This window comes from Cetorhinus maximus, chromosome 1 (assembly GCF_964194155.1).
Source record: "Cetorhinus maximus chromosome 1, sCetMax3.hap1.1, whole genome shotgun sequence".
Lineage (NCBI taxonomy): Eukaryota > Metazoa > Chordata > Chondrichthyes > Lamniformes > Cetorhinidae > Cetorhinus > Cetorhinus maximus.
This window is the reverse complement of record NC_135879.1, coordinates 108749906-108777561: the sequence shown is the minus strand read 5'-3', so window position 1 is coordinate 108777561 and position 27656 is coordinate 108749906. Positions and strand designations below refer to the sequence as shown.

Below are 27656 nucleotides of genomic sequence, written 5' to 3'. Positions count from 1 at the left end.
TGGAGGGGCTAAGTGAGTGAGCAAAAATTTGGCAAATGGAATACAATGTGGAAAAGTGTGGTTATCTACTTTGGTAGGAAAAACAGAAATACAGGATACTTCTTAAATGGTGAGAGGCTGTGTTGAACTTCAAAGGGACTTGGGTGCCCTTGTTCATGAGTCACTGAAAGCTAACATGCAGGTACAGCAAGCATTTAAGACGGCAAATGGTATGTCGGCCTTTATTACAAGAGGATTTGAGTATAAGCAGTAAAGATGTCTTACTGAAATTATATACAGTCATGGTGATACTGCACTTGGAGTATTATGTGCAGTTTTGGCTCCTTACCTAAGGAAAGATATACTTGGATAGAGGGAGTGCAACGAAGGTTCACTAGCAGTCTATGTACAAATGCAGCAAGACCTGGACAATATCCAGGCTTGGGCTGACAAGTAACATTTGCACCACACAAGTGCCAGGCAATAGCCAACTCCAACGAGAGAGAATCTAACCATCACCCCTTGGCATGTTCAATGGTATTATCATCACTGAATCCCCCACTATCAACATTATGGGAGTTACCATTGACCAGAAACTGGATTAGACTAGCCATATAAATACTGTGGCTACAAGAGCAGGTCAGAGGCTAGGAATCCTGCAACGAGTAACTCACCTCCTGACTCCTCAAAGCGTATCCACCATCCACAAGGCACAAGTCAGGATTGTGATGGAATACTCCCCATTTGCCTGGATGAGTGCAACTCCCACAACACTCAAGAAGCTTGACATCATCTAGGACAAAGCAGCCCGCTTGATTGGAACCACATCCACAAATATTCATTCTTTCCGCCACCGACCCACAGTAGCAACAGTGTGTACCATCTACAGGATTCACTGCAGGAATTCACCAAGGATTCGTAAACAGCACCTTCCAAACCCATGACCACTACCATCTAGAAGGGCAAGGGCAGCAGACAGATGGGAACACCACCATCTGGAAGTTCCCCTCCAAGTCACTCACCATCCTGATTTGGAAATACATCGCTGTTCCTTCACTATCGCTGGGTCAAAATCCTGGAACTCCCCTCCTAAAAGCACTGTGGGTGTACCTAAACCAAATGGACTGCAGCGGTTCAAGAAGTCAGCTCACCACCACCTTCTCAAGGGCAACTAGGGATGGGCAATAAATGCTGGCCCAGCCAGCGAAGCCCACATCCCGTAAATGAATTTTTAAAAACTAAATTAATTCCTGGGATGGAGGGATTGCCCTATGAGAAAAGGTGAAATAGACTGGGCCTTTATTCCCTGGAGTTTAGAGGAATAAGAGGCGATCACATTCAAACATACAAAATTCCTACAGGGCTCGACAGGGTAGATGCAGGAAGGAAGCTTCCCTTGGTTGGGAGGGGTCTAGAACTATGGGACACAGTCTCAGAATAAGGAGCAGGCCATTTTGGACTGAGATGTAGAGAAATTTCTTCACTCAAGAGGGCAGTAAGTCTTTGGAATTCTCTGCCCCAGAGGGCTGTGGAGGCTTAGTCATTGAGTATGTTCAAGACTGAGATTGATAGATTTCTACATTTTCAAAACATCAAGAGATGCAGGGATAGTGCAGGAAAATGGTGTTGAAATAGATCAGCCATGTTCTCATTGAATGGGCAGAGCAGGCTTGAAGGGCTGAATAGCCTACTCCTATTCCTATTTCTCATGTTCTTAAATCATTCAATGAATAAATATGCAATCCCTTACCTCATTTACTTGTAATTCTGGATGATCACATAAATGCACTGTGGATTTTTCTGCACTTTCCACATAGATTGAAACAGGATCCATGTTTTTTTGAAATACTGAACCAAAAGAGCTGCCGTTTTTCACCGAAATAGTCTTTCTGTTTAGTTGGCTTATTATAGGTTCAAAGAAGTCTGATCCAGTTGTGGGCCCTTTACCAGACTTTCCACCTTGCAAGTAGACTGCAGAAAGAGATGACTTCAAATTCATGTAATCTGTATGCTTGCACTCTTTTTCTGGCAGATGAAAACTGCATTTATGTTCATCATCAAAAGCCAGATTTCTTTTCACTGGATTTCTTATTAAATCTTTCTTCTCAGGTAAATGCCACTGTAATTCAAGAGGATTGAGCACCACATCAGGCTTAAGAGCCACCTGATTAAAAGATTTCCCCACATTTCTCTGGGGTGTTAATTTTTTATGTAAACGCTTTTTTCCAGCAGCACCTTGTGATGAACTCACCTTGGAAGAGTCATCTTCAGCAGATGCCAATGGTCTGCTTTTATGGAAATACCTAAATGCTGAAAAGTAATCTAAGTATACCACAGGCTCCAAGTCCAATTTGGAAATTCTGTTTCTACTTTCATGGTTTTCCTGTTTAGTTACTAAGTCAAGGTTTGCTGCACAGTTAAGCAATCCAGACTTTGCTAAAGAATTTCTGACAAATGCTTTTGTATCATCTACTTCATTAATTAAAGCAGCCTCAGGAGACCTAGCAGATACTTCAATGACATCAGAAAATAACTCTTTGCTATTATTGAAGGTACTATTTAAGGTATAATAGGAATCATCCTTCTGAGTTTGAAATAAATGGGAAGTTACTGCATCTACATCTTCAAGATTTTCTGCCAAAGACAAAGATACAGGTTTACAGTCAGCTTCAAAATCGCAAATTCCATCCAACTTCTTTGTAGGCAATCCAACAAACTCTGAATGCTTTGGAAGTTCTGTAGAGACATGTGCCTTGCATGAAGCGTTGCTACTCTGGGAGCAACAGATTCCCACTGTGCTGGGGTGGTCAAGACTTTCCTCGTTATAAGGCTCAACATTGTTCTTACACACACAATTCTCCTCATTTTCACTGCTGAATGAAATTATACATCTTGATGGTTCCTTGATTTTTAATTTCCTGGTACAAGAAGGCGTGCTAGTCTGCAGTGGGGATCTATCTAGTTTCTTTACAAAACTAAGATTACGATTAGAGTTTTCAGCCCTGCAAGCATTTCTCCATGTCTTCTTTGAAGAAGAAATAGATGATTCTGAAGATTCTAATAGTGACCCAAGTAACTCCTGAGGGAGAAGGAGAAGGACACATTTACAAAATTGCTAATTTATATACATTTACCAAACATCTAGATGTCTACAAATATGACAGAAGTTTAAATTATATTCATTAGCCAATTAAATCTGTTGTATACATTACTGCACTAGATTAAATGCAAAAATTAACTTATTAGTTCAAATTACATTTAACATATGAATGCTTGCTCTCAACTTGTTAAATCAAATCATCAAATCACTGATCTCATACTTTATGTCTTCAATCTATAAAGTTAATTAAAATAAAAATACAGGTCAAAAGGTGAGTTGAACCAAGTTTACATTACATGAATCAAAAATGTATTCCATACAATAATTTGCTTTGATTCAGTTATTGACCTAAATGTATTTCCCCTTACACAAGAAATACATTTTCTACATTTGAAAATTAGTAGTGATTTATACTTGCAACAAGCAACAGCTGGAGAATCGTTTTGTGGATAATCATAACACCACTGTCAAACTTATCACCACATAAAATGAGGATGTCAAAATGCAAGCATGAAATGTGCTCAATACACAATTTCTCCACATTATATCATAGCATGCCTTCAAAAGCTATACTTGCTTCTTTTTCTCACAGTTTTTGAATAGCTTTACTCTGCAACCACAACAAAATATAAATGTACAGAAAGAACAGCAAGTGGTGCAGATGGGAGCAAGATGTTGCAAAAATAAAAAACACTGACAGATAACTTGAGTGGGCCAAGCTATGGCAGATGGAGTTTCATGTGGGCAAATGTGAGATATCCTCTGAGGATGCAAAGAAGAAGAGCTGAATATTTTCTTCATTGTGAGAAGACAGAAACTGTAGCGGAGCCAAAAGATTTGGATATCCACATACATAAATCATTTAAAACCGGTAAACAGGTACAAATAAATTTAAAAAGAACCAATGCAATGCTAGCATTTATCTTCAAAGGACTAGCTTACAAAGGAGAGAAAGTTATGTTTCAGATGCATGCAGCCTCAGTCAGACCCCACATGGAATCTTCAGGGTCGTACCTTCAAATGGATATATTATTAGAGGGGTACAATACAGGTCTACTAGAACATCTGGGCTTACAGGGCTAGATTACAAGGTTACGTAAACTTGGGTTTTATTTCCTCAAGTATAGAAGGTTGAGAGGTGATACGATCAAGGCGATTAAAGTGTTAAAAGAATTTAATACAGGTTGAATGCCCAAAATCCACTGTCTGAAAACAGGGCATTTAAAAAAAATATTCCATTTGATATTCAGTTAAATAAAATTTGGACAATTAGTCTAGGTGCTAGTTCTGTGATGTACTGGACTAGTTATTGGCTTTGCCACTTTGTTTACAGTGGCATGCCAGTCGAGTTCACTCATCCCAAGTCGACCCAAATGAACCTCAACCCCACCTGACCCAGCCTGAACTGCCTGACCCAACCTGACCTCTGCCACACACTGTTAGTGCTGTAATATCCATACCATTCAGACGCTCTAGTATTTATTGTGCTTTCCAATGCTTTTTGCCATCGCAATCATGTCATAAAGGCCAGCAGATAACCCCATGGAGATCACTGCAAAAAGGAAACATAATTCATTGTCTCTAGCCAAGAAAATGGAATTACTGCAGAAAATAGAGGTGTGTCAGTGCTAAAGCTGAGTGAGGAGTATGGGGTGGTTATCTCTACCAATTACGATTTAAAGAAACAGCAATACCAGGTCATGAAGTTTTATGCTGAAAGTGACAGTCAGAAAGAAACAAATAAACAAAAAACTATGCATAAACCTAGAAGTGGTGATGGAGTGGAAGTGACGGAGGAGGAGTGAGAGGATGTCATTGACTAGGTCTTCTCCCTCTGAGTGAAGAAAATTCTCCACATCTCAGTCCTAAATGGCCTGCTCCTTATTCTGAGACTGCGCCCCCTGGTTCTAGACCATTCCTGTGCTGAAGGTGAGGTCGGCGGCACTCTACCAAGTGAGGATCCAGCAGTACAACATCCATCAGACAACCATGCTGAGTGATGTCTCCTGTTTCACAGGCCACTGCCGTGCACTAATTATCTCTCCTTGCTCCCACAGGCACATCTGGAACACAGCCAATGGAGCCCATGACCCAGGGCCTCCAATCAAGCCCCGAAGAAACCTCTTAAGAGGAATCTGGAGGCCCCCTCCTTGAAGTCCCGTCACAGCACTCACCCACACCCTCCACCAGCGCAGAGACACACACCTCGGTGGGACCTATCCTTAGAATAGCCTCGGGATCACAATCTGGTAAGTACATCGCACTGTCTTATCCACAGCAGGCAGAGGCAGGGTCCTCCCTGGCGTCCAGCACTCGGACGACTGCTGGAAGCCAGAAATTTGCTGAGTCTGAGTCAGATGACAAGCCTCTGGGCTCGGTCAGGTCACAGTTGCTGGAGCTGCAAAGGCAAGATCGGGACCGTCAGGAAGGGATGTCCGCTACACTCCTCAGATTGCAAGGCATGATGGAGGAGTCCGTCCGCCTTCACTCTGAGATGACGGCATCAGCACGCCAACACAACAAGGTCAACACTGGTAGGATGGCAGCCGCCATGGAGACCTTGGTCCAGGACTTTATTCCTGCGCTGCTGCGTGGGCTCAGCTCCATCACTGATGCCATAGTTGGCCACCAACAGTGCATACATGAGAGGTGTGCTGGGTAGCTCAATCTCACTCCAGCTACCCCTGCTCCTCAAGGAGTCAGCCTGGGTACCCCAGGCACCCATCGGGAAGAAGATCAGCAGGTGCACATTCCCGGCCCATCCATCCAGGTGACTCCGAAAGTATCCAGCCCATCCAACTCCCCTCTTCCTGTGACCTTAGCAGCTCCAGCTCCACAGGCTGAGGAGGGTACCACTGCCCCACAGCAGGACCCTGAAAGTGGGCCGGAGCCATCCAAGTCTCGGTCCTCCAGAGGACACCCGCCAAGGTGATCACATACAGGGCATTGCAGTAAGCAGGCTGCCTCCACCTCTGCTGTGGATGTCCGGGGAGCAACAAGATGTAGCGACAGGGTTAGGAAAATGAAGGAGAATTAGTTGCACAGCCTGGGCATGGGTGTTAATCACTTGGATATACTGTTCCTATTGTCAATAAACTCCCAAGAATGTCACCCTTACTTTGGTTCCCTGTTCTGATGAGCAATGTTCTTGTCACTCAGATGTGAAACCTTTCTGCACAAGATAAAGGCAGGTGTCTTAAGTGCAGGGCCTCTTCCCTGGGCTCTGTGCAGCCTTTGGACTAAAGTGATGGTCCAGCCTCACGCTCCCTGGAAACATTGCTGATGCCTGAACCTCGGCGGTGCTGGTCATCACTGCCAAAATGTAGGAGGCAGGCGCCACAGAGTTCTCCCATTCTCTCAGTGTGCTCTCAGCACCTTTAAGGTGGGGCTGGCTGGCCCCCATCTCTTCAACATCTGTGACCAGTGATGCAGTGCTCCTGAAGGGCTCAAGTGCTGAAGCCAGTCAAAGGATCAGATGCTTTTAAAGTTTCACGGCTGTGTCTTTATGATATGACCCTGATCACAGAGCGCAAGCGAGCTGCCCTCGGCCAGACAGGAGTCAGACATTCTCAGAGGTTATTTGATGATCTACGGAGTGTCCTCAATGCATGTCATCATCATCCTCCTGCAATCGAGCTACCATTAGGGCCTCCGCTGCAACTCCATGACAGCAGCATTCTCACAGAGGGTATCTGCGTTGCCATAAGCCAGACTGGAGCCAAACATTCACAGGTCCAATGTGAGGATCTATGGGGTACACCTCACTCCATGTCATCATTATCCTCCACAAATCTAGCAGCTATGAGGGCCTCCCAAGCACACCTGCCTTGTCTAGCCAGTGCGAGGGCTTCACTCCTGTCATCATCACCTCTGATGACCTCCTCAGCCTCATTCTGGTCGGCATCCTACTCATCGGAGGAGACCTCCAGCTTCTCCATCTCCTCCTCAGCCAACTCATCTCCCCATTGCAGCGCCAGGTTGTAAAGGGCGCAACAGACAACGATGACGCATGACACCCGCTGTGGACTATATAGCAGGACTCCACCAGACTAGTCCAGGCAGCAGAACTACATCTTCAGCATCCTGATGGTTTGCTCCACCAAGCTGCACGCTGCAGCATGAGCCTCATGACACCGTCGCTGTAATGCAGTCTGAGGCCACCACACGGATGTCGTTAGCCATGGCCTCTGCAGGTGGCCCTTGTCCCCAAGGAGCCATCCCTACAGCCTCTGTGGGCCCTGGAAGACAGGAGTCAGACATTCTCAAAGGCTATGTGAAAACCTACGGAGCGTCCTCACTGCATGTCGTCGTCATCCTCCTGCAATCTAGTGACTAATAGGGCCTCCACTGCCGTCTCCATGACAGGAGCATTCTTACGCTGCTATTACCCAGACTGGAGTCTGTGACCAACTGAGGATGTAGGCGTCGTGCACACTCCCTGGAAACCGTGTGCACACCTGCAGGATGCGTTTCAGGTCGCACACTAGCTGCACATTCAGCAAATGGAACCCCTTGCAGGTGATGTGTTGCGACAGAGATCTGAGCACCACATGAGTGCAGTCGATCACACCCTGCACCTGTGGGAAACCAGAGATCTGTGCGAAACCACTCGCTCTTGCATCCTGGCTGTCCTGGTCCCGGGCGAAATGCACAAAGTTGTGTGCCCTCGCAAAGATGGCATCCGTGACCTCATTGATGCCTTTGTGAGTGGAGGCTTGTGAGATCCCACAGAAGTCACCTGTGGAGTCCTGAAAGGAACCACTGGCATGGAAATTGAGCTCCGCGGTCACTTTCACACCCACTGGCAGTTGATGCCCTCCATGTCCCTGTGGCGCCAAATCCTGCAGTAGCTGGCAGATATGACCGACCAGTTCCCCAGACATGCACAACCTCCGGCAACACTTGGTCAGCTGCAGGAATGAAAGGCAGCATCTATAGACTCTGGGTGTTGCTAGGTGCTAGCGTGCAATGGCTCGCTGCGAATCTTGGGTGGCATGTGCGGGAGCCCCAGCCGCCCCTCTTCCTGGGTTGCTGTTCCTGCCTTTGCCCAGCCAGGAGCCTTAGTTGCTCTCTCCTCTGTCGTCTTCGCACTCTGTAGGCCATCAGGCATACAGCTAGTTCACCAGGCTCCATGATCCTGATGTACTCCTCCTGCAGGATAAGAGAGAGACAGACACATGGTTAGCATGGGTATACTAAGAATCTGGCCATGGCCAGCTTTAGCAAGGAGATTGTACAACGTGTGCAGTTGTTCAACTGTTCTGCCGTCCACTAAATGACTTTGCAGTCTGTGCCGGCGAGGTTGGGGTGCAGTGAAAAGCTTTGGAGCACTTGGTTGCATTTTGATGCCCCTGCATTGCTTGAGTGGGCAGATAAACTAGAAGGCCGACTCCAATATCAATGTGGCTGCACCTGAACTGTCCGAGTTTCAGAGGAATGGTCACTTTATACAAGTTTTCCTAATGCGTGGCCACTTCCCTCGCCCACCCTATCCCCTACCCCGAATGCTTGAGCGCTATATTCAACAGCAGGCCCTTGCACCCTTCCCACTCTCACAATTGCCTGAACGGCAGGGCTATCCTTAAACCCGATCCCCCAGCGTCCCTCAAGCTCGAAGTCCAACAGGCGACCCTGGCGAGCGCTGCACAACATTACTGTGTACTCACCTCCGAGTTGCTCTCAAAGTACAGGCCGTCAAGTGCACATGCTTTCCCGCTGACGTAGACAAACAATCCAGTGGTGCGGGGGGCACAATTCTGGCAGGCTGGTCTGATAATGATATGCTGATGTATGACAATGAGTTTCCCGATGTCCGATGGCAGGAAACACGGCCCGCCGTTGGCGGGCTGAGCGAACAATCGCAAACTGGTTTCATGCCGCTGTGAAGCTGATTGCACCATATTGTCCGCTCATGCCACTGATCACACCCGGTGCCAGTTGGCACAGAAAATTCCACCCTCACTCTTCTCCCTTTCAAACTGGATGTAAAATTCACACATATTGTGGTCACTGCTACCTAGAGGTGCCTTCACTCTTGAGGTCATTAATTAATCCTGTCACATTACACAATCTCAAATCTAATATAACCTGCTCTGGTTGGTTCCAGCACGTGCTGCTCTAAGAAACTATCTTGAAAGCATTGTGAACTCCTCACCCAGTATACTACTGCCAATTGATTTTTCCAGTTTATATGTAGATTAAAATCACCCATGATTATTGCCGTCCCTTTATCACAAGCACCCAATATTTCTTCTTGTATACTTTGTCCTAAATTGTGGTTTCTGTTAGGGGACTTGTAGACCACTCCCACTAGTGACTTCTTTCCCCTACTATTCCTCATCTCCATCCAAACCAATTCTACATCCTGATCTCCTGAACCAAGGTCATCTCTAACCATTGCACCAATGCCATCTTTGATCAACTGTGCTACTCAACTTTACCTAGCTTCCTATTCTTCTTGAATGTCGTATACCCCTCAATATTCAGGACTCAATCCTTGTCATCCTGCAGCCATGTCTCTGTAATGGCTATCAGACTATATTTATTTACTTCAATGTGCGCTATCAATTCATTTACTTTGTTATGAGTGCTACCTGCATTCAGATATAGAGCCTTTAAGTTTTGTCTTTTTATTATCTTTGTAACATTTCATCTTGACTATTGGCGTATTCTTAGGTTTTACCTCTCTGCCCCTTTGAACCACGCATTCATCTCTTCAATCTTATTTGCCCTATTGCCAATTTTCACATGGCTCAGGTAATAATCCAGGGATTATCACCTTTGAGGTTCCACTTCTTAGTTTGGTACCTAGCTTCTCATACTAACTATGCAGAACCTCCTTCCTTCTTCTGTCTATGTCATTGGTAGCTACAAGGACCACGACAACTGGATCCTGTTGTAAATAACTCACCGTTTCCACAATGTCACCAAGGTCTTAAATCTTAAATAAATCTGTCGCACAAACTTAAAAGTAAGACAGGTGAGGAAAGAAGAAATTAAACAGCTGCAATTGCATACAGATGGATAACCAGTTCTGCCCTGCCCACATGGTCATGACATCCAGATAATCCCAACCAACCAGATGGCCTGCAGCCATTTTATTCAGATTAGCACACCCAACATTCATAGTCAACCAAAGCAATGCAAATTGGGAATGAGTTAAACCCCAAGCCAATCAGCGATGTGTAAAAATAAGTTCATAGTATCACTTTAAACTTTCATTCCTTCTCCATCCCAATAAAGAAAAATCAACAGAGTAGTCTTGTGCTCTCCTTAGGTAGGTCAGAAAGCATTAGTGAGAGTGGAAGGTAGGGTTAATGTTTCAGGTCTGTGGCCCTTTGGCAGAGTTGCTGATTTCACAAGTATGATCTGAAAAAAATATAATTACATGCAGCTTTCAAATAAATGGTATATGCAATGGCTCCACATGGATTTTTGTTTAGGTAGGTTTTAGTCACTTATGTACATAATACCTTCTGTTCATTCTATTGTGCTACTACACATGCAAATCAATAGAAGCACACAAAAATAAAGACTTCAGGTTGCCAACAACTGAATAAGATGTAGCATATGGAGTTCAGACTTGACAGACCAAGAGTCCATCGGGTTCAAGCCCTGTTCCATGCTGAATTAGTTGATTTTAGTATCCATTTCACCAGGGTGGTCATTGGAAACATACAATTGGCCTCCATGTCCTTTGATTAGAGGTTAGAAATTAAAAATACATTGGGCTTTGGTTCTTGAATACTACCTAGTGATCACTATGGGAAAGCAGGTGGGACAAAAAATAGTCCTGCGCAAAACTACCTCCTTTAATTTTCTCTCCCCTCTGAAGGTGCTGCCTCTTGCTGAAGTGCTGTTTCACAACAAGCACTAATAAAGTTCTCCAGTAACACATTGTAATGGCCATTCTTCATGTGCAAATCAAGACATGGGGTACCATTAGACTATTAACACATGGAGGTCATCCTATACAAAGTGAATCTGCTCTCAGCTGACATCCTTATATGAACACATTCCAGCAGGAGTCACTGGATAGAAATTAGGTGCAGGATGTTCTTCCTCTCGTCCAGGAGCACTGAAACCAAATATAGCACACTATCTGATACCACATTTGTGATTAGTTAACTCAACAGAAACGAAGAATCAAAATATGTTTCTGCTGTGTATAGGTTAGAATTACACCAATTGATGCCTTTAACTACAAGGCAATGGAAGGTGAGGCGTGGGGAAGATGGAGACAAATTTTGTACCATTATTTTCTTGCCAAATTGTGAGTTACAGGTCTTCACTACTCTGTGCATATTATTGATGGTAACATAGCTGATTAGTCAGTAAACTAAAAGAGAGAATGTTTTTGTTCCATAATTAAGTAACATTTTTCTGTTTCAACTCAGGCACACAGTCTTCCTCAATCAAATAATTCAGATTTATATTTGTTAGCAAAATTAATTCAAAAAAATAAAACCTTACCTTTTTTCTCATTTGGAGCTGGGTACTTAAAACTTGATTTGAAACAATTTTGCAACTCCGCAGTTTCCGTCGATAAGTGACATATTTTAGTCGTGGAGATCCTTTTGGAATTTGTTCTGCTGTGCTCCTGGTTTATTTGCATTTGTTTTTATTCCCACAACACCCAAAAATGTAGAGGGAGGAAGGAAGGAAAGAAGAAAAAAGGTTTTAACAATGCAGTTAGCAAAATATTAATAACCAGCCACAAATACACCATCAGAAGCCTCACTTGACCTTTAATAAAACAAAATAGTTGTTAAAATCTAATTTGCTAAAAGGTCCATTCTGAAGTCTTAGCTATCTGTACATGAAAGCACTTATTGGAATCATATAATAGTACAATACAGGAGGTCGGCAGCAAATGTAACTCTTCTATTCTTCAAAGGAGGGAGACAAAAAGCAGGGGACTACAGGCCAATTAGCCTAACATCTGTCATAGGGAAAATGCTAGAATTTATTATTGTGAAAGTTATAGCAGGGTGCTTAGAAAATTATAACGCAATCAGACAGAGTGAACGTGGTTTTGTGAAAGGGAAATCGCGTTTGAATAATTTATTGGAATTCTTTGAGGAAGTAACATAGATAAAGTGGTAAAAGGGAACCTGTATATGTGATGCACATGGACTTCCAAAAGGGGTTTGATGAGGTGCCACATCAAAGGTTACTGCACATGTCATAAATGCTTTAATCACGGAAAATGGTTGATCATCAAGGACTAAAGAACACTTTGTAAGAACTTGTGTTTTTAAAAGACACTGACCCTTAAAGGGTTAAGGCCAGGATTGTTCCTGGAAAATATAGCATTTTACAAGAAAAGTAATTAAACAGTTCTTTAAAGAAGCTGGAAGACCCTTGACCCCAGTGGACTGTTTACAAAAGGGTTAGAAGGTGACTTATGACTTTGAAAAAAAAATGTCTTGAAACTGTGTTTTAAAAAGCAGATTTGGCTTAACAAAGGAGGATATTGACTGCTTGGGTAAAGAAGACAACAGCTCCTCAAAAAGAAACAGTACAAAGCAGAAAGTGATTGGAAGCTGCTCTGAAATCACTCTGAGTCATTGATTGTTCCCCAGACTAGTGGCTGGTCCACATAACCCAGATGCCATTTCAAGGGGACCACCATTTATCCTTTTCCCTTCAGCCGCTGACTTAACATTTTGGCAGAATTCCCCTATTTTTTTTTGGTGTATGCATGGCAGTGTTATAGAGTGTTTAGAAAGGGTCATTATTATACTTTCATATTTTATACTGTATGTTAAGCTTTGCCTTTCTACTTGGAAAGTCTGGTTTCATAATAAATTAATAATTTTGTTGTTTATTGAAGAAACCTGGGCATTGAGTGGTCATTCTGAAATTAATAGGTAAAGTACATAATTGGCCATTTAGCTAGCTGGACAAATCATTTCAATATATGTTGTGATCAGTGGGGAAGTGATCAGAAGGTGCACTCCTCCCACCTTGGTCATGACACATAAGAACTCATGCTGTAGGGACTAACATATTAGCATGGATAGAGGATTGGTTAGCTAACAGGGAGGAGAGAGCAGGGCTAAATGAGTTATTTTTGAGTTGGAAAGCTGTAATTTGAGGAGTGTCACACAGTGTCAGTGATGGGGCCTCACCTGTATTTATAATCTAAATGAATGACTTGGATAAAGGGACCGAATACATGGTTGCTAAGTTTGCTGATGATACAAAGGTAGGTAGGAGAGTAGGTGTGAAGAGGACATGAGGAATCTTCAAAGGGAAATAGATAGGTTAAGCGAGTGGGAAAAAAATGGAAGATAGGGCATAATGTGGGAAAATGTGAGCTTGTCCACTTTGGCAGCTAGAATATAAAAGCAATATATTATTTAAATGGAGGGAGATTGCAGAACTCTGTGGTACAGAGGGATCTGAGTGTCTTCGTATATGAATCACAAAAAGTTAGTAAGCAATTTTTGCAGGAAGGCAAATCAAATGTTGTCGTTTATTGCAAGGGGAATGGAATATAAAAGTAGGACAGTTTTGCTACAGTTGTACAAGAAAGGATAAAACTGCATTAGAAGCAGTTTCGAGAAGGTTCACTCAACTGATTGCTGGGATGAGGGGTTGGCTTATGAGGTAAGGTTGTTCAGGTTGGGCCTGTAACCATTGGAACTTAGAAGAGTGAGAGGTAATCTTGTTGAAACATGCAACATCCTGAGGGGAATTGGCAGGATAGACTGAATGAGGATGTTTCCCCTTATGGGAGAGACTAGAACTAAGGGACAAGTTTAAAAATAAGGGGTCTTCCATTTAAGACAGAAATGAGGATAATTTGTTTCACTCAGAGGGTTGTTCTCCTGTGAAATTCTCTTCCCCAGAGAGTAGTAGAGGCAGGGTCATTGAATATTTTTAAGGCTGAATTTGATAGATTCTTGATTGACAAGGGGATCAAAAGGTATAGGGGTAGACAGGAAAGGATTGTTGAGGCCATAATTAGATCAACCATGATTTTATCAAATGGCAGAGCAGGCTCGAGGGGCCAAATGGCCTATGCCTAATTCACATGTTCATTTGGTCCATCAAGTGTGCGCTGGATCTTTTGAAGAGTAATCCAGTTAGGCCCAGTTCCCCGCTCTTTCCCTATATCCTGCAATTTATCCACCTGTAAGTATTTATCCAATTTCCTTTTGAATGCTACTACTTAATCAATATCCGCCATCCAAAAAGGCAGTACACTCGAAATCCAAACCATGAGTTGCAAAAAGCTTTCCCCCATGGTGCTTCTGATTCTTTTGCCAATCACCTTAAATAATTAAGGAATCATTAAAAGCTATGTATCCATCTTACCTCCATTCTAACCCATGCACTTAAAAAGCAAAAACCATGTTGTTTTACAATATTTTGTTTGAACTTAGACAATGTGCAATAGGTGTCCAAGAATTACTCAGCCTAGGTTTGGAAAACAGCAATGCTCCCACAAATCCCTTTTCATAAAGTGTCAAAGATAAAGTTATTAAGAAGCTTTGTTAACATCATAGAAACAAAAATATTCAATCCTTTTTCAGTTCCCAGATCTTTTTTCCATCCTTTTGAAAAGCTTTCTCCCACTACTCCGAAAGGAGGGTCATGAAGATTAGACCCTGCTCATTCGTACCAGAATGGGGAAAACATTGGAAAAATATTTTGTGCATAATTTATCAAATTTTCAGGTTTATGTCCACTGGGCTTGTAAAAAAACACCCAGTTGTACAAAAAAAAAAAATTGTCCTTCTATATTTGGCTTTGACTGCAGATATTGAGCTGTACAATATTGTCCTGTCGCTGATTTGACTTTTGTGGAAGTTACCTGAAAGGCTGAATTAAGACTCACATATTAATGTGCATTCATATGATGTGATTTTAAATATTTTATATTGGTTCCAATCTGCTAAATATGCTTGGGGACAGCACTTGTGTCAGATTGAAAAAATTATTCGGAGCCGAGTATTGAAGGTTTCAGTTTCACGTCACCTCCCAAATAGCTCATATTCTAATACTACACCAGTAGTTATTAGAAGGTGCTTTAATGTGTATGTCATCAATGAATTTTATACAACTGAAAGTTTGCCTGGGATTTTGCTAATTTAGTGTTGATTCCACCTCCACAATAAGGTTAGAGATTTTCCCTTTTAACAGTACTGGCACGTAATCATGTCCCCCACTGGCACATGTCAGGAGACTGTGGATTACAGGTCACTAACTTATATCCATTACTTAAAATAGATGGAAAAGTCACAGGCCAAAATGCTCAATTTCCCAAAACATGTTTTGTTCACCAAACTGGATATCTCCCTTAACTTTACATGTTGGTAAACTCTTTTTATGATCCAGTAATAATTAATTTTCCTACATGACAACAGTTAATAATTCCAGAAATAATCTAAGATCCATGGATTCTATCTACGGGTGTGCTAACCAGACCTTTTATCAGAAACTGTTCAACATACATAGTGTGCTTCTTAGTCACCTGTGTACCCACCAGAACCCTACCAAACACTCCAGATGATGAACGTGGTCATCTCCACCTGAAAGGACGAACAAGATTATGTACCTAGTAACAGGAGCAAAATAATTTTCTTTGTCTTCCACAAACATACAGTCTTCATGACTTTCATCTTCAGTTGAAATGATGCTATGGTTTCGATCATGTAAAACCCCTCGATTCCTGAGCGGATAAGATGTTTCTTTGTTGTAATTTTTGCCATCTGTTTGTTTTCCAACTTTTCTCTTTGCTGTCACCTTAGCATTTGAAACATTTAGCGGTACTTTTTGTTGCCTGAAAAAAGTCAGAATAACGCAAAATTTTTCAAAAGGTACATTATAAAGTCAACATTTCCAGAGAGCTTTAAATAACATGCAAATGAAAAAAAGTCAAAGGTGACATAATAGGCTAAGTAAATATCAGCACTTTCAAGGTCCAGAATATTCTTCGTCCTAGGCTTTGAATCCACACAAATAAATGCTACTTGATCTAAATGTTCAACATGCAACTTCACTACCTTCGCCAGTATTTCATTGCATGTAGTCAAACTGCCTAACAAAACACATCTAAAATAAAAGATTGTACTCAGAAAGTCAGCTCAGTTAGTGGCTAAATGGCGTACTGCTGTGCCAAAAACTGTCTTTATTTAAGTGGGTATTCCAAACATACATAATGTACTATAATATACTAAACATAAAGTCCAATCAAAACTAAATTAAATTAAAACTAAATCATAATATTATCACTGCCAACCAAACAGTTCATGTCCCTCAGGGTCACTGAAGCACACTGCCAGTGGTGCATGTCTTACAATTCCCGGTTTTATGCTAAATATTCTACTCTAGTTCAGCATCGTCTTAAAATAATGCTCATGTTCTTTATAACTTGAGAATTTCTTTACCTGCTCTTCCCAATATCTTGGTAAACAATAGTGATAGGGATCGATCAGAGATCCCTTACAGCTCTACTATGGTTTATTAGTTGTATCACCTCCCAGTGTGATTTTCCTAGTCTTCAACAGGACCTGAATATATGAGCTTATTGCTGTTTGAAGGACCTTTCTACTTTATTGATTAATCAATATGGATGATCAAAATCAATTGGGAACACACAACAAAAACAGAATTACCTGGAAAAACTCAGCAGGTCTGGCAGCATCGGCGGAGAAGAGAGTTGACGTTTCGAGTCCTCATGGCCCTTCAACAGACTCGAAACGTCAACTCTCTTCTTCTCCACCGATGCTGCCAGACCTGCTGAGTTTTTCCAGGCAATTCTGATTTTGTTTTGGATTTCCAGCATCCGCAGTTTTTTGTTTTTATCTCTGGGAACACACAAACCTTAAATCACAAATGCCCCTCCCCTTTAAATGGGCAAAATAAGAAGTTCCAAATTATAACAAAACTAAAAGAAAAACTTTTCCAATTATAATACAGTTCCTTGTATCCACGATGCACTCCAGCTCCTCCCATTTCCACCAGTGACAGAAAGCCTCAAGCATACCAGTGGTCACCATGCAGTCCCTCTCCAAGGAAATCCAGCAGCAGAAACAGCCATAAAGAGGCAGCTATCTGGGAAAAAAAACACTCCCATCAATCATGCTCTGCTGGACCAATTACTGGCCTCGTTGGCCAGGCTCAGGAACAGGCTGACTAGGAGGTCCTCCAGCCTGTCTGATCTGCATTAATGTAAGGGAAAAAAAGGCAAGATATTTCCTAAGTATAGAGAAACCTGAAATCATGCAGACCAGTATTCCTTTCCCTCTGCCAACATCAACTACTGAAATCAACCTTGAGCACATCTAAAGCTTTGAAAGATTTCCTGAGTAGGAGTAATCAATAGCTTGTGTCTGTCTTGCAACTTTCAAACGCAATTCACCAGGTGGCCAAACATCAGGAACTCGGGACTGAAATGCAGCCAGAAATAGAGAAGCAGCACCTTCAAATAATGAAAGACAGGGCTACAATCTCACAAAATCTATATAAACATGGAACACATAATCATCCAAGCCACTAAATCACATGGAGCTCATGAATCAACTTAAAAACGTTAGACAGAACTGCTGCATGCAACACTATCCACTCCGGGTTCCCAATAATTGAAGAACCTCACTGGATGCAAATTGGTTTACCAACATAATAAATAACTATATTTAAAATGTGACGTGCCCTGTGTCATCCTAAGAATACAAACAACAGTAAACAAATAACATAATAAAGTTTTTTTTATTCTTTCATGGGATGTGAGCATTACTGGCAAGGCCAGCATTTGATTCCTGTCCCTAATTGCCCTTCTTGGTGGTGAGCCTTCTTGAACCGTTGTATATGGTACAGGTACAACCACAGTGCTGTTAGGAAGGGAATTCCTTTTGGACTTAAGTGTCATGGTTTTCTACAACTGAGCAGCTTGCTAGGCCATTTCAAGTGCAGTTAAGGGTCATCCACATTGCTGGGAGTCTGGAGGCCAGACCAGGTAAGGGTGACAGTATACTTCCAGTCCAATGAGACGGGAAGAGTGAGGGTCCCAACACTGACTTCCTTCAGTCCAAAAGACATACATTAACCACAACTCTCTTGTTTCCTGTCACTGAGCCATTATATCATATCCATGTTGCTACTGTCCCTTTTATACCATGAGCTATAACTTTGCTCACAAGTCTGTTGTGCGGCACTGTATCAAATACCTTTTGGAAGTTCACGTACACCACATCAACAGCACTACCCTCATAGACCTACTCTGTTACCTCATCAAAAAACTCCAGCAAGTTAGTCAAACACGATTTGCCCTTAATAGGTCTGTGCTGGCTTTCCTTAATAAACGCAAATTTGCCTAAGTGACTATTAATTTTGTTCCAAATTATTGTTTCTAGATGTTTCCCCACTACCGAAGTTAAACTGACTGGTCTACAGTTACTGGGCTTATCTTTAATCCCTTGATCGAATAAGGTTGTAATATTTGCAATTATTTGGCACCACCCCGACTCTAAGGAAGATTGGGAAAAGTTAGAAAACTTTGGCATTCCATACTCTCTCTTTGCTTACCACATTTGCTTTTTCACTTCCCCTCTGAAACTTCTATATTCAGCCTGGTTCTCCACGGTATTGTCCAACATCTGTCCTAAATATGCCTTTTGTTCTTCATTTTAATCTCTATCTCTTTCGTCATCCAGAGAGCTCTGGATTTGTTCTTCATAATCTTAATTAGCAAGGAACTCAGTCCCGACCCTATTTAGGTGCAACCCGTCCAGCCTGTACTGGTCCCATTTTCCCCAGAGCCAGCCCCATTGTCCCAGGAATCTAAAGCCCCCTCTCGTGCACCATCTTTCCTGCTAGGCATTCATCTTCTTTATCTTACTATCTATATATTCACTTGCACATGACACCGAAAATAATCCAGAGATTACTACTTTTGAGATCCTGCTGGCTAACTTCCTACCTAGCTCCCTAAATTCTTACTGCGGGACTACCTATGTGGACCACCACCTCTGGGTGTCCACCCTCCCCTTTCAGAGTGATCAGCAGCCGTTCAGTGACATTCTTGACCCTGGCACCAGGGAGGTAACACATCATCCTGGATTCACACCTGCGGCTGCAGAAACGCCTTCTTGTTCCCCTAACTGTGGAATCACCTATCACTATTGCGTGTCAATGAGTTATGATTGTTCTCAATGAAAAACAAATGACAGCTCCTGCACCTTTTCCTGTTGCTGATGAAGGATGGGTTGCTACTGTCTGTGCTCTGGGAGCGGCTGCTGCTGCTGTTGATGGAGTCCGAAGACGAGAAGAGATGCTCTCTGCCCGTGGCCGGGCTCAGCCACTTGGGGGCCTTCACCGTCCGCTGCCTGTATTTGCCGTACGTCCGCACCACAGCGAGGCGGCCGCCGCTCCGCAACTGTTTCCTCATCATCCCGCCCTGAGTAAGCGGAGAGGAAGACGGTGAACATGGGGAAGACGGAGCGTTTCCCCCACCGGTAAAACCTCGGGGCCTCAGTGGCCAATCAGATTACCGCCTCGCCGTTTGAATTTCCCTGCTCTTGATTGGAAAACCGGCGGCAACACTGCTCGCTGATTGGTTCCCACATCCGGAAGTGCGTCATCGCCCGGCGTTCTGAGAGGGTGATTGGAGGAGCCGCCGTTAGAGGGAGTTATGGAGTCAGGTTGGGGAGAGGGTTCTGAGTCTGAAACAAAAACAGATTTACCTGGAAAAACTCAGCAGGTCTGGCAGCATCGGCGGAGAAGAAAAAAGTTGACGTTTCGAGTCCTCACGACCCTTCGGCAGAACTGAGTATAGTTAGGAGAGAGGTGAAATATAAGCTGGTCTAAGGTGGGGTGGAGAGAAGTGGGGGTGGGGTGGAGAGAAGTGGGGGTGGGGTGGGGGTGGAGAGAAGTGGGGGTGGGGTGGGGGTGGAGAGAAGTGGGGGTGGGGTGGGGGGGGAGAGAAGTGGGGGTGGGGTGGGGGGGGGAGAGAAGTGGGGGTGGGGTGGGGGGGGAGAGAAGTGGGGGTGGGGTGGGGGGGGAGAGAAGTGGGGGTGGGGTGGGGGGGGAGAGAAGTGGGGGTGGGGTGGGGGGGGAGAGAAGTGGGGGTGGGGTGGGGGGGAGAGAAGTGGGGGTGGGGTGGGGGGGGAGAGAAGTGGGGGTGGGGTGGGGGGGGAGAGAAGTGGGGGTGGGGTGGGGGGGAGAGAAGTGGGGGTGGGGTGGGGGGGGAGAGAAGTGGGGGTGGGGTGGGGGGGAGGGGGTGGGGTGGGGGGAGGGGGTGGGGTGGGGTGGGGTGGGGTGGGGGGGTGGGGTGGGGGTGGGGGGTGGGGGGTGGGGGTGGGGGTGGGGGGGTGGGGTGGGGGGGAGGGGGTGGGGGGGAGGGGAGTGGGGGTGGGGGTGGGGTGGGGGGGTGGGGTGGGGGGGAGGGGGTGGGGGGGAGGGGAGTGGGGGTGGGGTGTGGAGGAGAGAAGTGGGGGTGGGGTGGGGGGTGGAGGAGAGAAGTGGGGGTGGGGTGGGGGGTGGAGGAGAGAAGTGGGGGTGGGGTGGGGGTGTGGAGGAGAGAAGTGGGGGTGGGGTGGGGGTGGAGGTGAAGTGGGGGTGGGGTGGGGGGTGGAGGAGAGAAGTGGGGGTGGGGTGGGGGGTGGAGGAGAGAAGTGGGGGGGGTGGGGGGTGGAGGAGAGAAGTGGGGGTGGGGTGGGTGTGGGAGGAGAGAATGGTGGGGGTGGGGTGGGGTGGGAGGAGAGAAGTGGGGGTGGGGTGGGGGGTGGAGTGGAGGAGAGAAGTGGGGGTGGGGGTGGGGGGTGGAGTGGAGGAGAGAAGTGGGGGTGGGGTGGAGAGAGAAGTGGGGGTGGGGTGTGGAGGAGAGAAGTGGGGTGTGGAGGAGAGAAGTGGGGGTGGGGGGAGAGAAGTGGGGGTGGGGGGGAGAGAAGTGGGGGTGGGGGGGAGAGAAGTGGGGGTGGGGGGGAGAGAAGTGGGGGTGGGGGGGAGAGAAGTGGGGGTGGGGTGTGGAGTGGAGAAGAGAAGTCGGGGTGGGGTGGGGTGTGGAGAAGAGAAGTCGGGGTGGGGTGGGGTGTGGAGTGGAGGAGAGAAGTGGGGGTGGGGTGGGGTGTGGAGTGGAGGAGAGAAGTGGGGTTGGGGTGGGGTGTGGAGTGGAGGAGAGAAGTGGGGGTGGGGTGGGGTGTGGAGTGGAGGAGAGAAGTGGGGTTGGGGTGGGGTGTGGAGTGGAGGAGAGAAGTGGGGGTGGGGTGGGGTGTGGAGTGGAGGAGAGAAGTGGGGGGTGGGGTGGGGTGTGGAGTGGAGGAGAGAAGTGGGGTTGGGGTGGGGTGTGGAGTGGAGGAGAGAAGTGGGGGTGGGGTGGGGTGTGGAGTGAAGGAGAGAAGTGGGGGTGGGGTGGGGTGTGGAGGAGAGAAGTGGGGAGGAGGAGAGAAGTGGGGGTGGGGTGGGGTGTGGAGGAGAGAAGTGGGGGTGGGGTGGGGTGTGGAGGAGAGAAGTGGGGGTGGGGTGGGGGTGTGGAGGAGAGAAGTTGGGGGTGGGGTGGGGTGTGGAGGAGAGAAGTGGGGTGGGGTGGGGTGGGGTGTGGAGGAGAGAAGTGGGGGTGGGGTGGGGTGTGGAGGAGAGAAGTGGGGGTGGGGTGTGGAGGAGAGAAGTGGGGTGGGGTGGGGTGTGGAGGAGAGAAGTGGGGGTGGGGTGTGGAGGAGAGAAGTGGGGGTGGGGTGGGGTGTGGAGGAGAGAAGTGGGGTGGGGTGTGGAGGAGAGAAGTGGGGGTGGGGTGGGGTGTGGTGGAGAGAAGTGGGGGTGGGGTGGGGTGGGGTGTGGAGGAGAGAAGTGGGGGTGGGGTGGGGTGGGTGTGGAGGAGAGAAGTGGGGGTGGGGTGGGTGTGGAGGAGAGAAGTGGGGGGTGGGTGGGGTGTGGAGGAGAGAAGTGGGGGTGGGGTGGGGTGTGGAGGAGAGAAGTGGGGGTGGGGTAGGGGGGAGAGAAGTGGGGGTGGGGTGGGGGGAGAGAAGTGGGGGTGGGATGGGGGGGAGAGGGGTGGGATGGGATGGGGGGGAGAGGGGTGGGATGGGGTGGGGGGGAGAGAGGTGGGGGTGGGGTGGGGGGGAGAGGTGGGGGTGGGGTGGGGGGCAGAGAGGTGGGGGTGGGGTGGGGGGGAGAGAGGTGGGGGTGGGGTGGGGGGGAGAGAGGTGGGGGTGGGTGGGGGGGAGAGAGGGGGTGGGGTGGGGGGGGAGAGAGGTGGGGGTGGGGTGGGGGGGAGAGAGTGGGGGGGTGAGGGGAGAGAAGTGGGGGGAGAGAGGCGGGGGGGTGGAGGGAGAGAAGGGTGGGGGGGGTTGGTTGTTGGGACAAGCAGAGATGTGACAGTCAATTTAACACAGAGATAAAAAACCAAAAACTGCGGATGCTGGAAATCCAAAACAAAAACAGAATTACCTGGAAAAACTCAGCAGGTTTGTCAGCAAATTGACTGCCACTCTCTTCAAGAAATGCCTACCTTGAAGAAGTATTGCTCTGTTCTCCGACAGGATTCCCGTATCTCTCTTTTGCCTTGTTCACCTTCATTGCTTTCCATTTCTCTCCTGGTGTTTGATAAGGTGTTTACTAAAACCCGCTTTCACAGCCATATTTCCTTTCTCAGTGACTGTCTCCGTCTCCGACTTACCCCATGTGGATTTCAATTGAAATTCCATCCCTCATGTTTCGAACCCACCCAGGATTACAGGTATCTCCGAGACATAAAACGTTTCTCGGACTGCTGTTCCCGTCGCATTCTGAGATCCACACTCAGTGCCATGCGTCGCCATATGAACACACTCGACCTCTCACTCCAGCAGCACCGCCGCACCCTTTTTCAAAGCTGCGCGTGCCCCCCATTTCATTTTATTCTTCGTCTCATCCGACGCCTCAACAAGAAACTTTTCCTCGTTCTCTCAAGTGCTAAGGAACGCATCGACACCAACACCCATCTAGGACCCTCCACCCCTGCCTGTCCCTCCGTCCCCACCCCATCTTCCAATCCCAGCCCCGGCCGTGTATTCACTATACCCCCTGACCTTCCCCTCTCCGACGCTGAACGTTCAGTGCTCAGCAAAGGACTTAGTTTCATACCCTTACGCCCTCATCTCAATGAATTTCAGGCTCGGCACGATGCTGAACTCTTCTTCCGCCGTCTTCGTCTCCTTGCTCACTTCTTTGGGCAGGAGTCCTCTCCCCGTTCAACGGATCCTTTTACCCACCTCCAATATTCTCCCTCCACCTGGACCCCTCCCTCTGGATTCTTACCTTCTCTTGATCTTTTCATTGAGAACTGTCGGCATGACATTAGTTGTCTCAATTTCTCTGCTCCTCTCACCCATTCTAATCTGTCTCTCTCTGAGCTTACTGCACTCCGTTCTCTCAGGTCCTACCCCAACATTGTCATCTGACAAGGGTGGTGCTGTTGTTGTCTGGCGCACTGACCTCTACCTCGCGGAGGCTGAGCGTCAACTCGCAAACACTTCCTCCTACCTCTCCCTGGACCATGACCCCACCACTGAACATCAAGCCATTGTTTCCAGGACTGTCACTGACCTCATCTCCTCAGGAGATCTTCCTCCCACAGCTTCCAATATGACAGTCGCCCAACCTCGGACGGCCCGATTCTACCTCCTACCCAAAATCCACAAACAGGACTGTCCCGGCAGACCGATCGTGTCAGCCTGTTCCTGCCCCACGGAACTCATTTCTCGTTATCTTGACTCCCTTCTCTCTCCCCTTGTCCAGTCCCTTCCCACCTACATCCGTGATTCCTCTGACACCTTACGTCACATCAACAATTTCCAGTTCCCTGGCCACAACCGCCTCCTCTTCACCATGGACGTCCAATCCCTCTACACCTCCATCCCCCACCAGGATGGTCTGAGGGCCCTTAGCTTCTTCCTCGAACAGAGGCCCGAACAATCCCCATCCACCACAACTCTCCTCCGTCTGGCTGAACTTGTTCTCACACTGAACAATTTCTCCTTTAACTCCTCTCACTTCCTCCAAATAAAAGGTGTGGCTATGGGTACCCGCATGGGCCCCAGCTATGCCTGTCTCTTTATGGGGTATGTGGAACATTCCTTGTTCCAGTCCTACTCCGGCCCCCTCCCACAACTCTTTCTCCGGTACATCGATGATTACTTCGGTGCTGCTTCATGCTCTCGTCGGGACCTGGAAAAATTTATTAATTTTGCTTCCAATTTCCACCCCTCCATCATTTTCACATGGTCCATCTCTGACACTTCCCTTCCCTTCCTTGACCTCTCTGTCTCAATTTCTGGTGATAGACTGTCCACCAATATCCATTACAAGCCTACCGACTCCCACAGCTACCTCGACTACAGCTCCTCACACCCCGCTTCCTGTAAGGACTCCATCCCATTCTCTCAGTTCCTTCGCCTCCGTCGCATCTGTTCTGATGATGCTACCTTCAAAAACAGTTCCTCCCACATGTCCTCCTTCTTCCTTAACCGAGGTTTTCCACCCACGGTCGTTGACAGGGCCCTCAACCGTGTCCAGCCCATCTCCCGCGCATCCGCCCTCACGCTTTCTCCTCCCTCCCAGAAACATGATAGGGTCCCCCTTGTCCTCACTTATCACCCCACCAGCCTCCACATTCAAAGAATCATCCTCCGCCAACTCCAGCATGATGCCATCACCAAACACATCTTTCCTTCACCCCCCCTGGCGGCATTCCGTAGGGATCGTTCCCTCCGGGACACCCTGGACCACTCCTCCATCACCCCCTACTCCTCAACCCCCACCTACGGCACCTCCCCATGCAAACGCAAAAGATGCAACACCTGCCCTTTCACTTCCTCTCTCCTCACCGTCCAAGGGCCCAAACACTCCTTTCAAGTGAAGCAGCCTTTCACTTGCATTTCCCCCCAACTTAGTCTACTGCATTTGTTGCTCCCAATGCGGTCTCCTCTACATTGGAGAGACCAAACGCAAACTGGGCGATCTCTTTGCAGAACACCTGCGGTCTGTCCACAAGAAAGACCCAAACCTCCCTGTCGCTTGCCATTTTAACATCCACCCTGCTCTCTTGCCCACATGTCTGTCCTTGGCTTGCTGCAATGTTCCAGTGAAGCCCAACGCAAACTGGAGGAACAGCACCTCATCTTCCGACTAGGCACTTTACAGCCTTCCGGACTGAATATTGAATTCAACAACTTTAGATCTTGAACTCCCTCCTCCATCCCCACCCCCTTTCCGTTTCTTCCCCCTTCCTTTTGTTTTTTCCAATAATTTATATAGATTTTTCTTTTCCCACCTATTTCCATTATTTTTAAATCTATACCTTTTATGCCCTGTTAGTCTTTCCACCCCACCCCCACTAGAGCTGTACCTTGTGTGTCCTGCCATCCATTCTTAATTAGCACATTCGTTTAGATAATATCACCACCTTCAACAGCTCTTTGTTCTTTTGTCTGTGACATCTTTTGGTTATCTGATCCTATCACTGCTTGCTTGTCCCTACAACCAACCCCCCCCACCTTCTCTCCCTCCCACCCCCTCTTCTCTCCCTCCCCCACCCCCCCACCTTAAACCAGCTCATATTTCACCCCTCTCCTAATATTACTCAGTTCTGTTGAAGGGTCATGAGGACTCGAAACGTCAACTTTTTTCTTCTCCGCCGATGCTGCCAGACCTGCTGAGTTTTTCCAGGCAATTCTGTTTTTGTTTTGGATTTCCAGCATCCGCAGTTTTTTGTTGTTAACCACTTCTACGTTCAATATGGTGCATAATTTGTGGACCGGGGTCTTAAACCCAGAGAAGATCATTGATTCATCCATGAACACTTCCGAAGCTAGTTCTTTTTGGAATTGGATTTTATTTGATCAACAACAGTGAGTTGTTTGAAAGCATATTTTGAAAGCATGATGTGACTAAATTGCAGGAAGGTTCTGCTAATTCCAACCCCTGCCCTGTCACTACCTTGAGCTGAAGCACCCAGACCTGGGGGGGATACAGATAATGCCATATGTTCGTAGGTACAAGGTGTGCTTGCATCTGTTTTGTCATTGGAATACAACATATGTTAGCCCCACATTGTATTAGGATAAGTTGCTCTGAAGTGGGTTTACTTGCTGTACAGCAATCAAACTGGTGGGATTTATCCAGAAAATCCAACATCTAATTAGTTTTGCTTCCAAAAATGTTGTCATAATTGGTAGACGCTGTGGGTGGAGGAGTAGTACATACAAACATGAATGAGGAGCTGGAGTAGGCCACGGCCCCCTCAGGCCTGCTCTGCCATTCAATAAGATCTTGGCAGATCTGAATGTAACTTCAACCCCACATTCCTGCCTACCCCCGATAACCTTTCACCCCCTTGTTATTACGAATCTATCTAGCTCTGCCTTAAAAATATTCAGACTCTGCTTCCACCACCTTTTGAGGAACAGATTTCCAAAGTTTCACAACCCTCAGAGAAAAAAATTCTCCTCATCTCTGTCTTAAATGAGCAACCCCTTATTTTTAAATGTGACGCCTAGTTCTAGTTGTTGATGGAAGAAATGCCCCTCTTTGAATCAGAAATTATCAATAGGATCAAAAATGCAGAACCCTGGTGGAAATCAGTTCTTCTCCCAACCTGGATTAATCACTTATTTGTCAAACATAATGCAGAATTTATAGACTGGGGTCCCTTGAAAATCAAGAGGTAAAATGGAAGGGGGAACTTAAAACAATCTCAGTCACTAGGGAAAAGGTATAGTAAAACTATTAGAACAAAGGCTGACAAGTCCCCTGGCCTGATAGCCTGCATCTTATAGGGTATTAAAAGAAGTGGCTGCAGAGATAGATGCATTGGATGTGATCTTCCAAAATTTCCCAGATTCTGGCAAGGTCCCAGCAGATTGGAAAATTGCAAATGTGACACCACTATTCGAGAATGGAGGGAGGCAGAAAACAATAGGCTAGTTAGCCCAACATCTCTCATAGGGAAAATGCTTGAATCTATTAGGACATTTAGAAAATCATAATAAAATCAGGCAAAGTTAACATGGTTTTGTGAAAGGAAAATCATGTTTGACTATTAGAGATATTTGAGGAAGTTACAAGCAAGGTGGATAAAGGGAACCTGTAGTGCGGTGTACTTGGATTTCTGAAAGAAATTCAAAAAGGTACCCCGAAGGTTAGTTCACTAGGTAAGAGTTTGTGGTGTAGGTGGTAACATATTAGCATGGATAAAGAATTGGGTCATAAATGGGTTGACAAATTGTAAGAAGTAAAATGCCACAGGGATCAGCTGGGGGCTCAACTCTTTAGGTTCTATATTAATAACTTGGAAGATGGGACCTTATGTATAAGAACATAGGAGCAGGAGTAGGCCATTCAATGCGATCATTGCTGATCGTCCACTTCAAAGCCTTTTTCCCCACACTATCCCCAGTAGAAACATAGCATGGTAGCTAAATTTGCTGATGACACAAAAATAAGCAGGGAAGTAAATTGTCAAGAGGATATAGTCTAGAAAGAGATTTAGATAGGTTAAGCGAGTAGTAAAAAAAAATTGTCAGATGGAGTATAATGTGGGAAAATGTGCATTGTCCACTTTGGAAGAATTGAAAAGCAGAATACCGTTGAA

At 46.1% G+C, this 27656-nt stretch overlaps 1 protein-coding gene across 1 annotated transcript in view; it reads right to left on the bottom strand.

The window, feature by feature from the left end:
- Positions 1-19550, bottom strand: part of haspin (histone H3 associated protein kinase) — a 61719-nt gene extending 42169 nt beyond the window's left edge. The window contains exons 1-4 of the mRNA XM_078552150.1: positions 19270-19550; positions 15648-15872; positions 11552-11678; positions 1730-3058 (exon numbers count right to left, since the gene is read on the bottom strand). Coding sequence (XP_078408276.1) covers positions 1730-3058; positions 11552-11678; positions 15648-15872; positions 19270-19481 — 1893 coding nt within the window. The 5' untranslated portion in view covers positions 19482-19550. The remainder of the gene's footprint in view (positions 1-1729; positions 3059-11551; positions 11679-15647; positions 15873-19269) is intronic.
- Positions 19551-27656: the final 8106 nt, after the last annotated feature.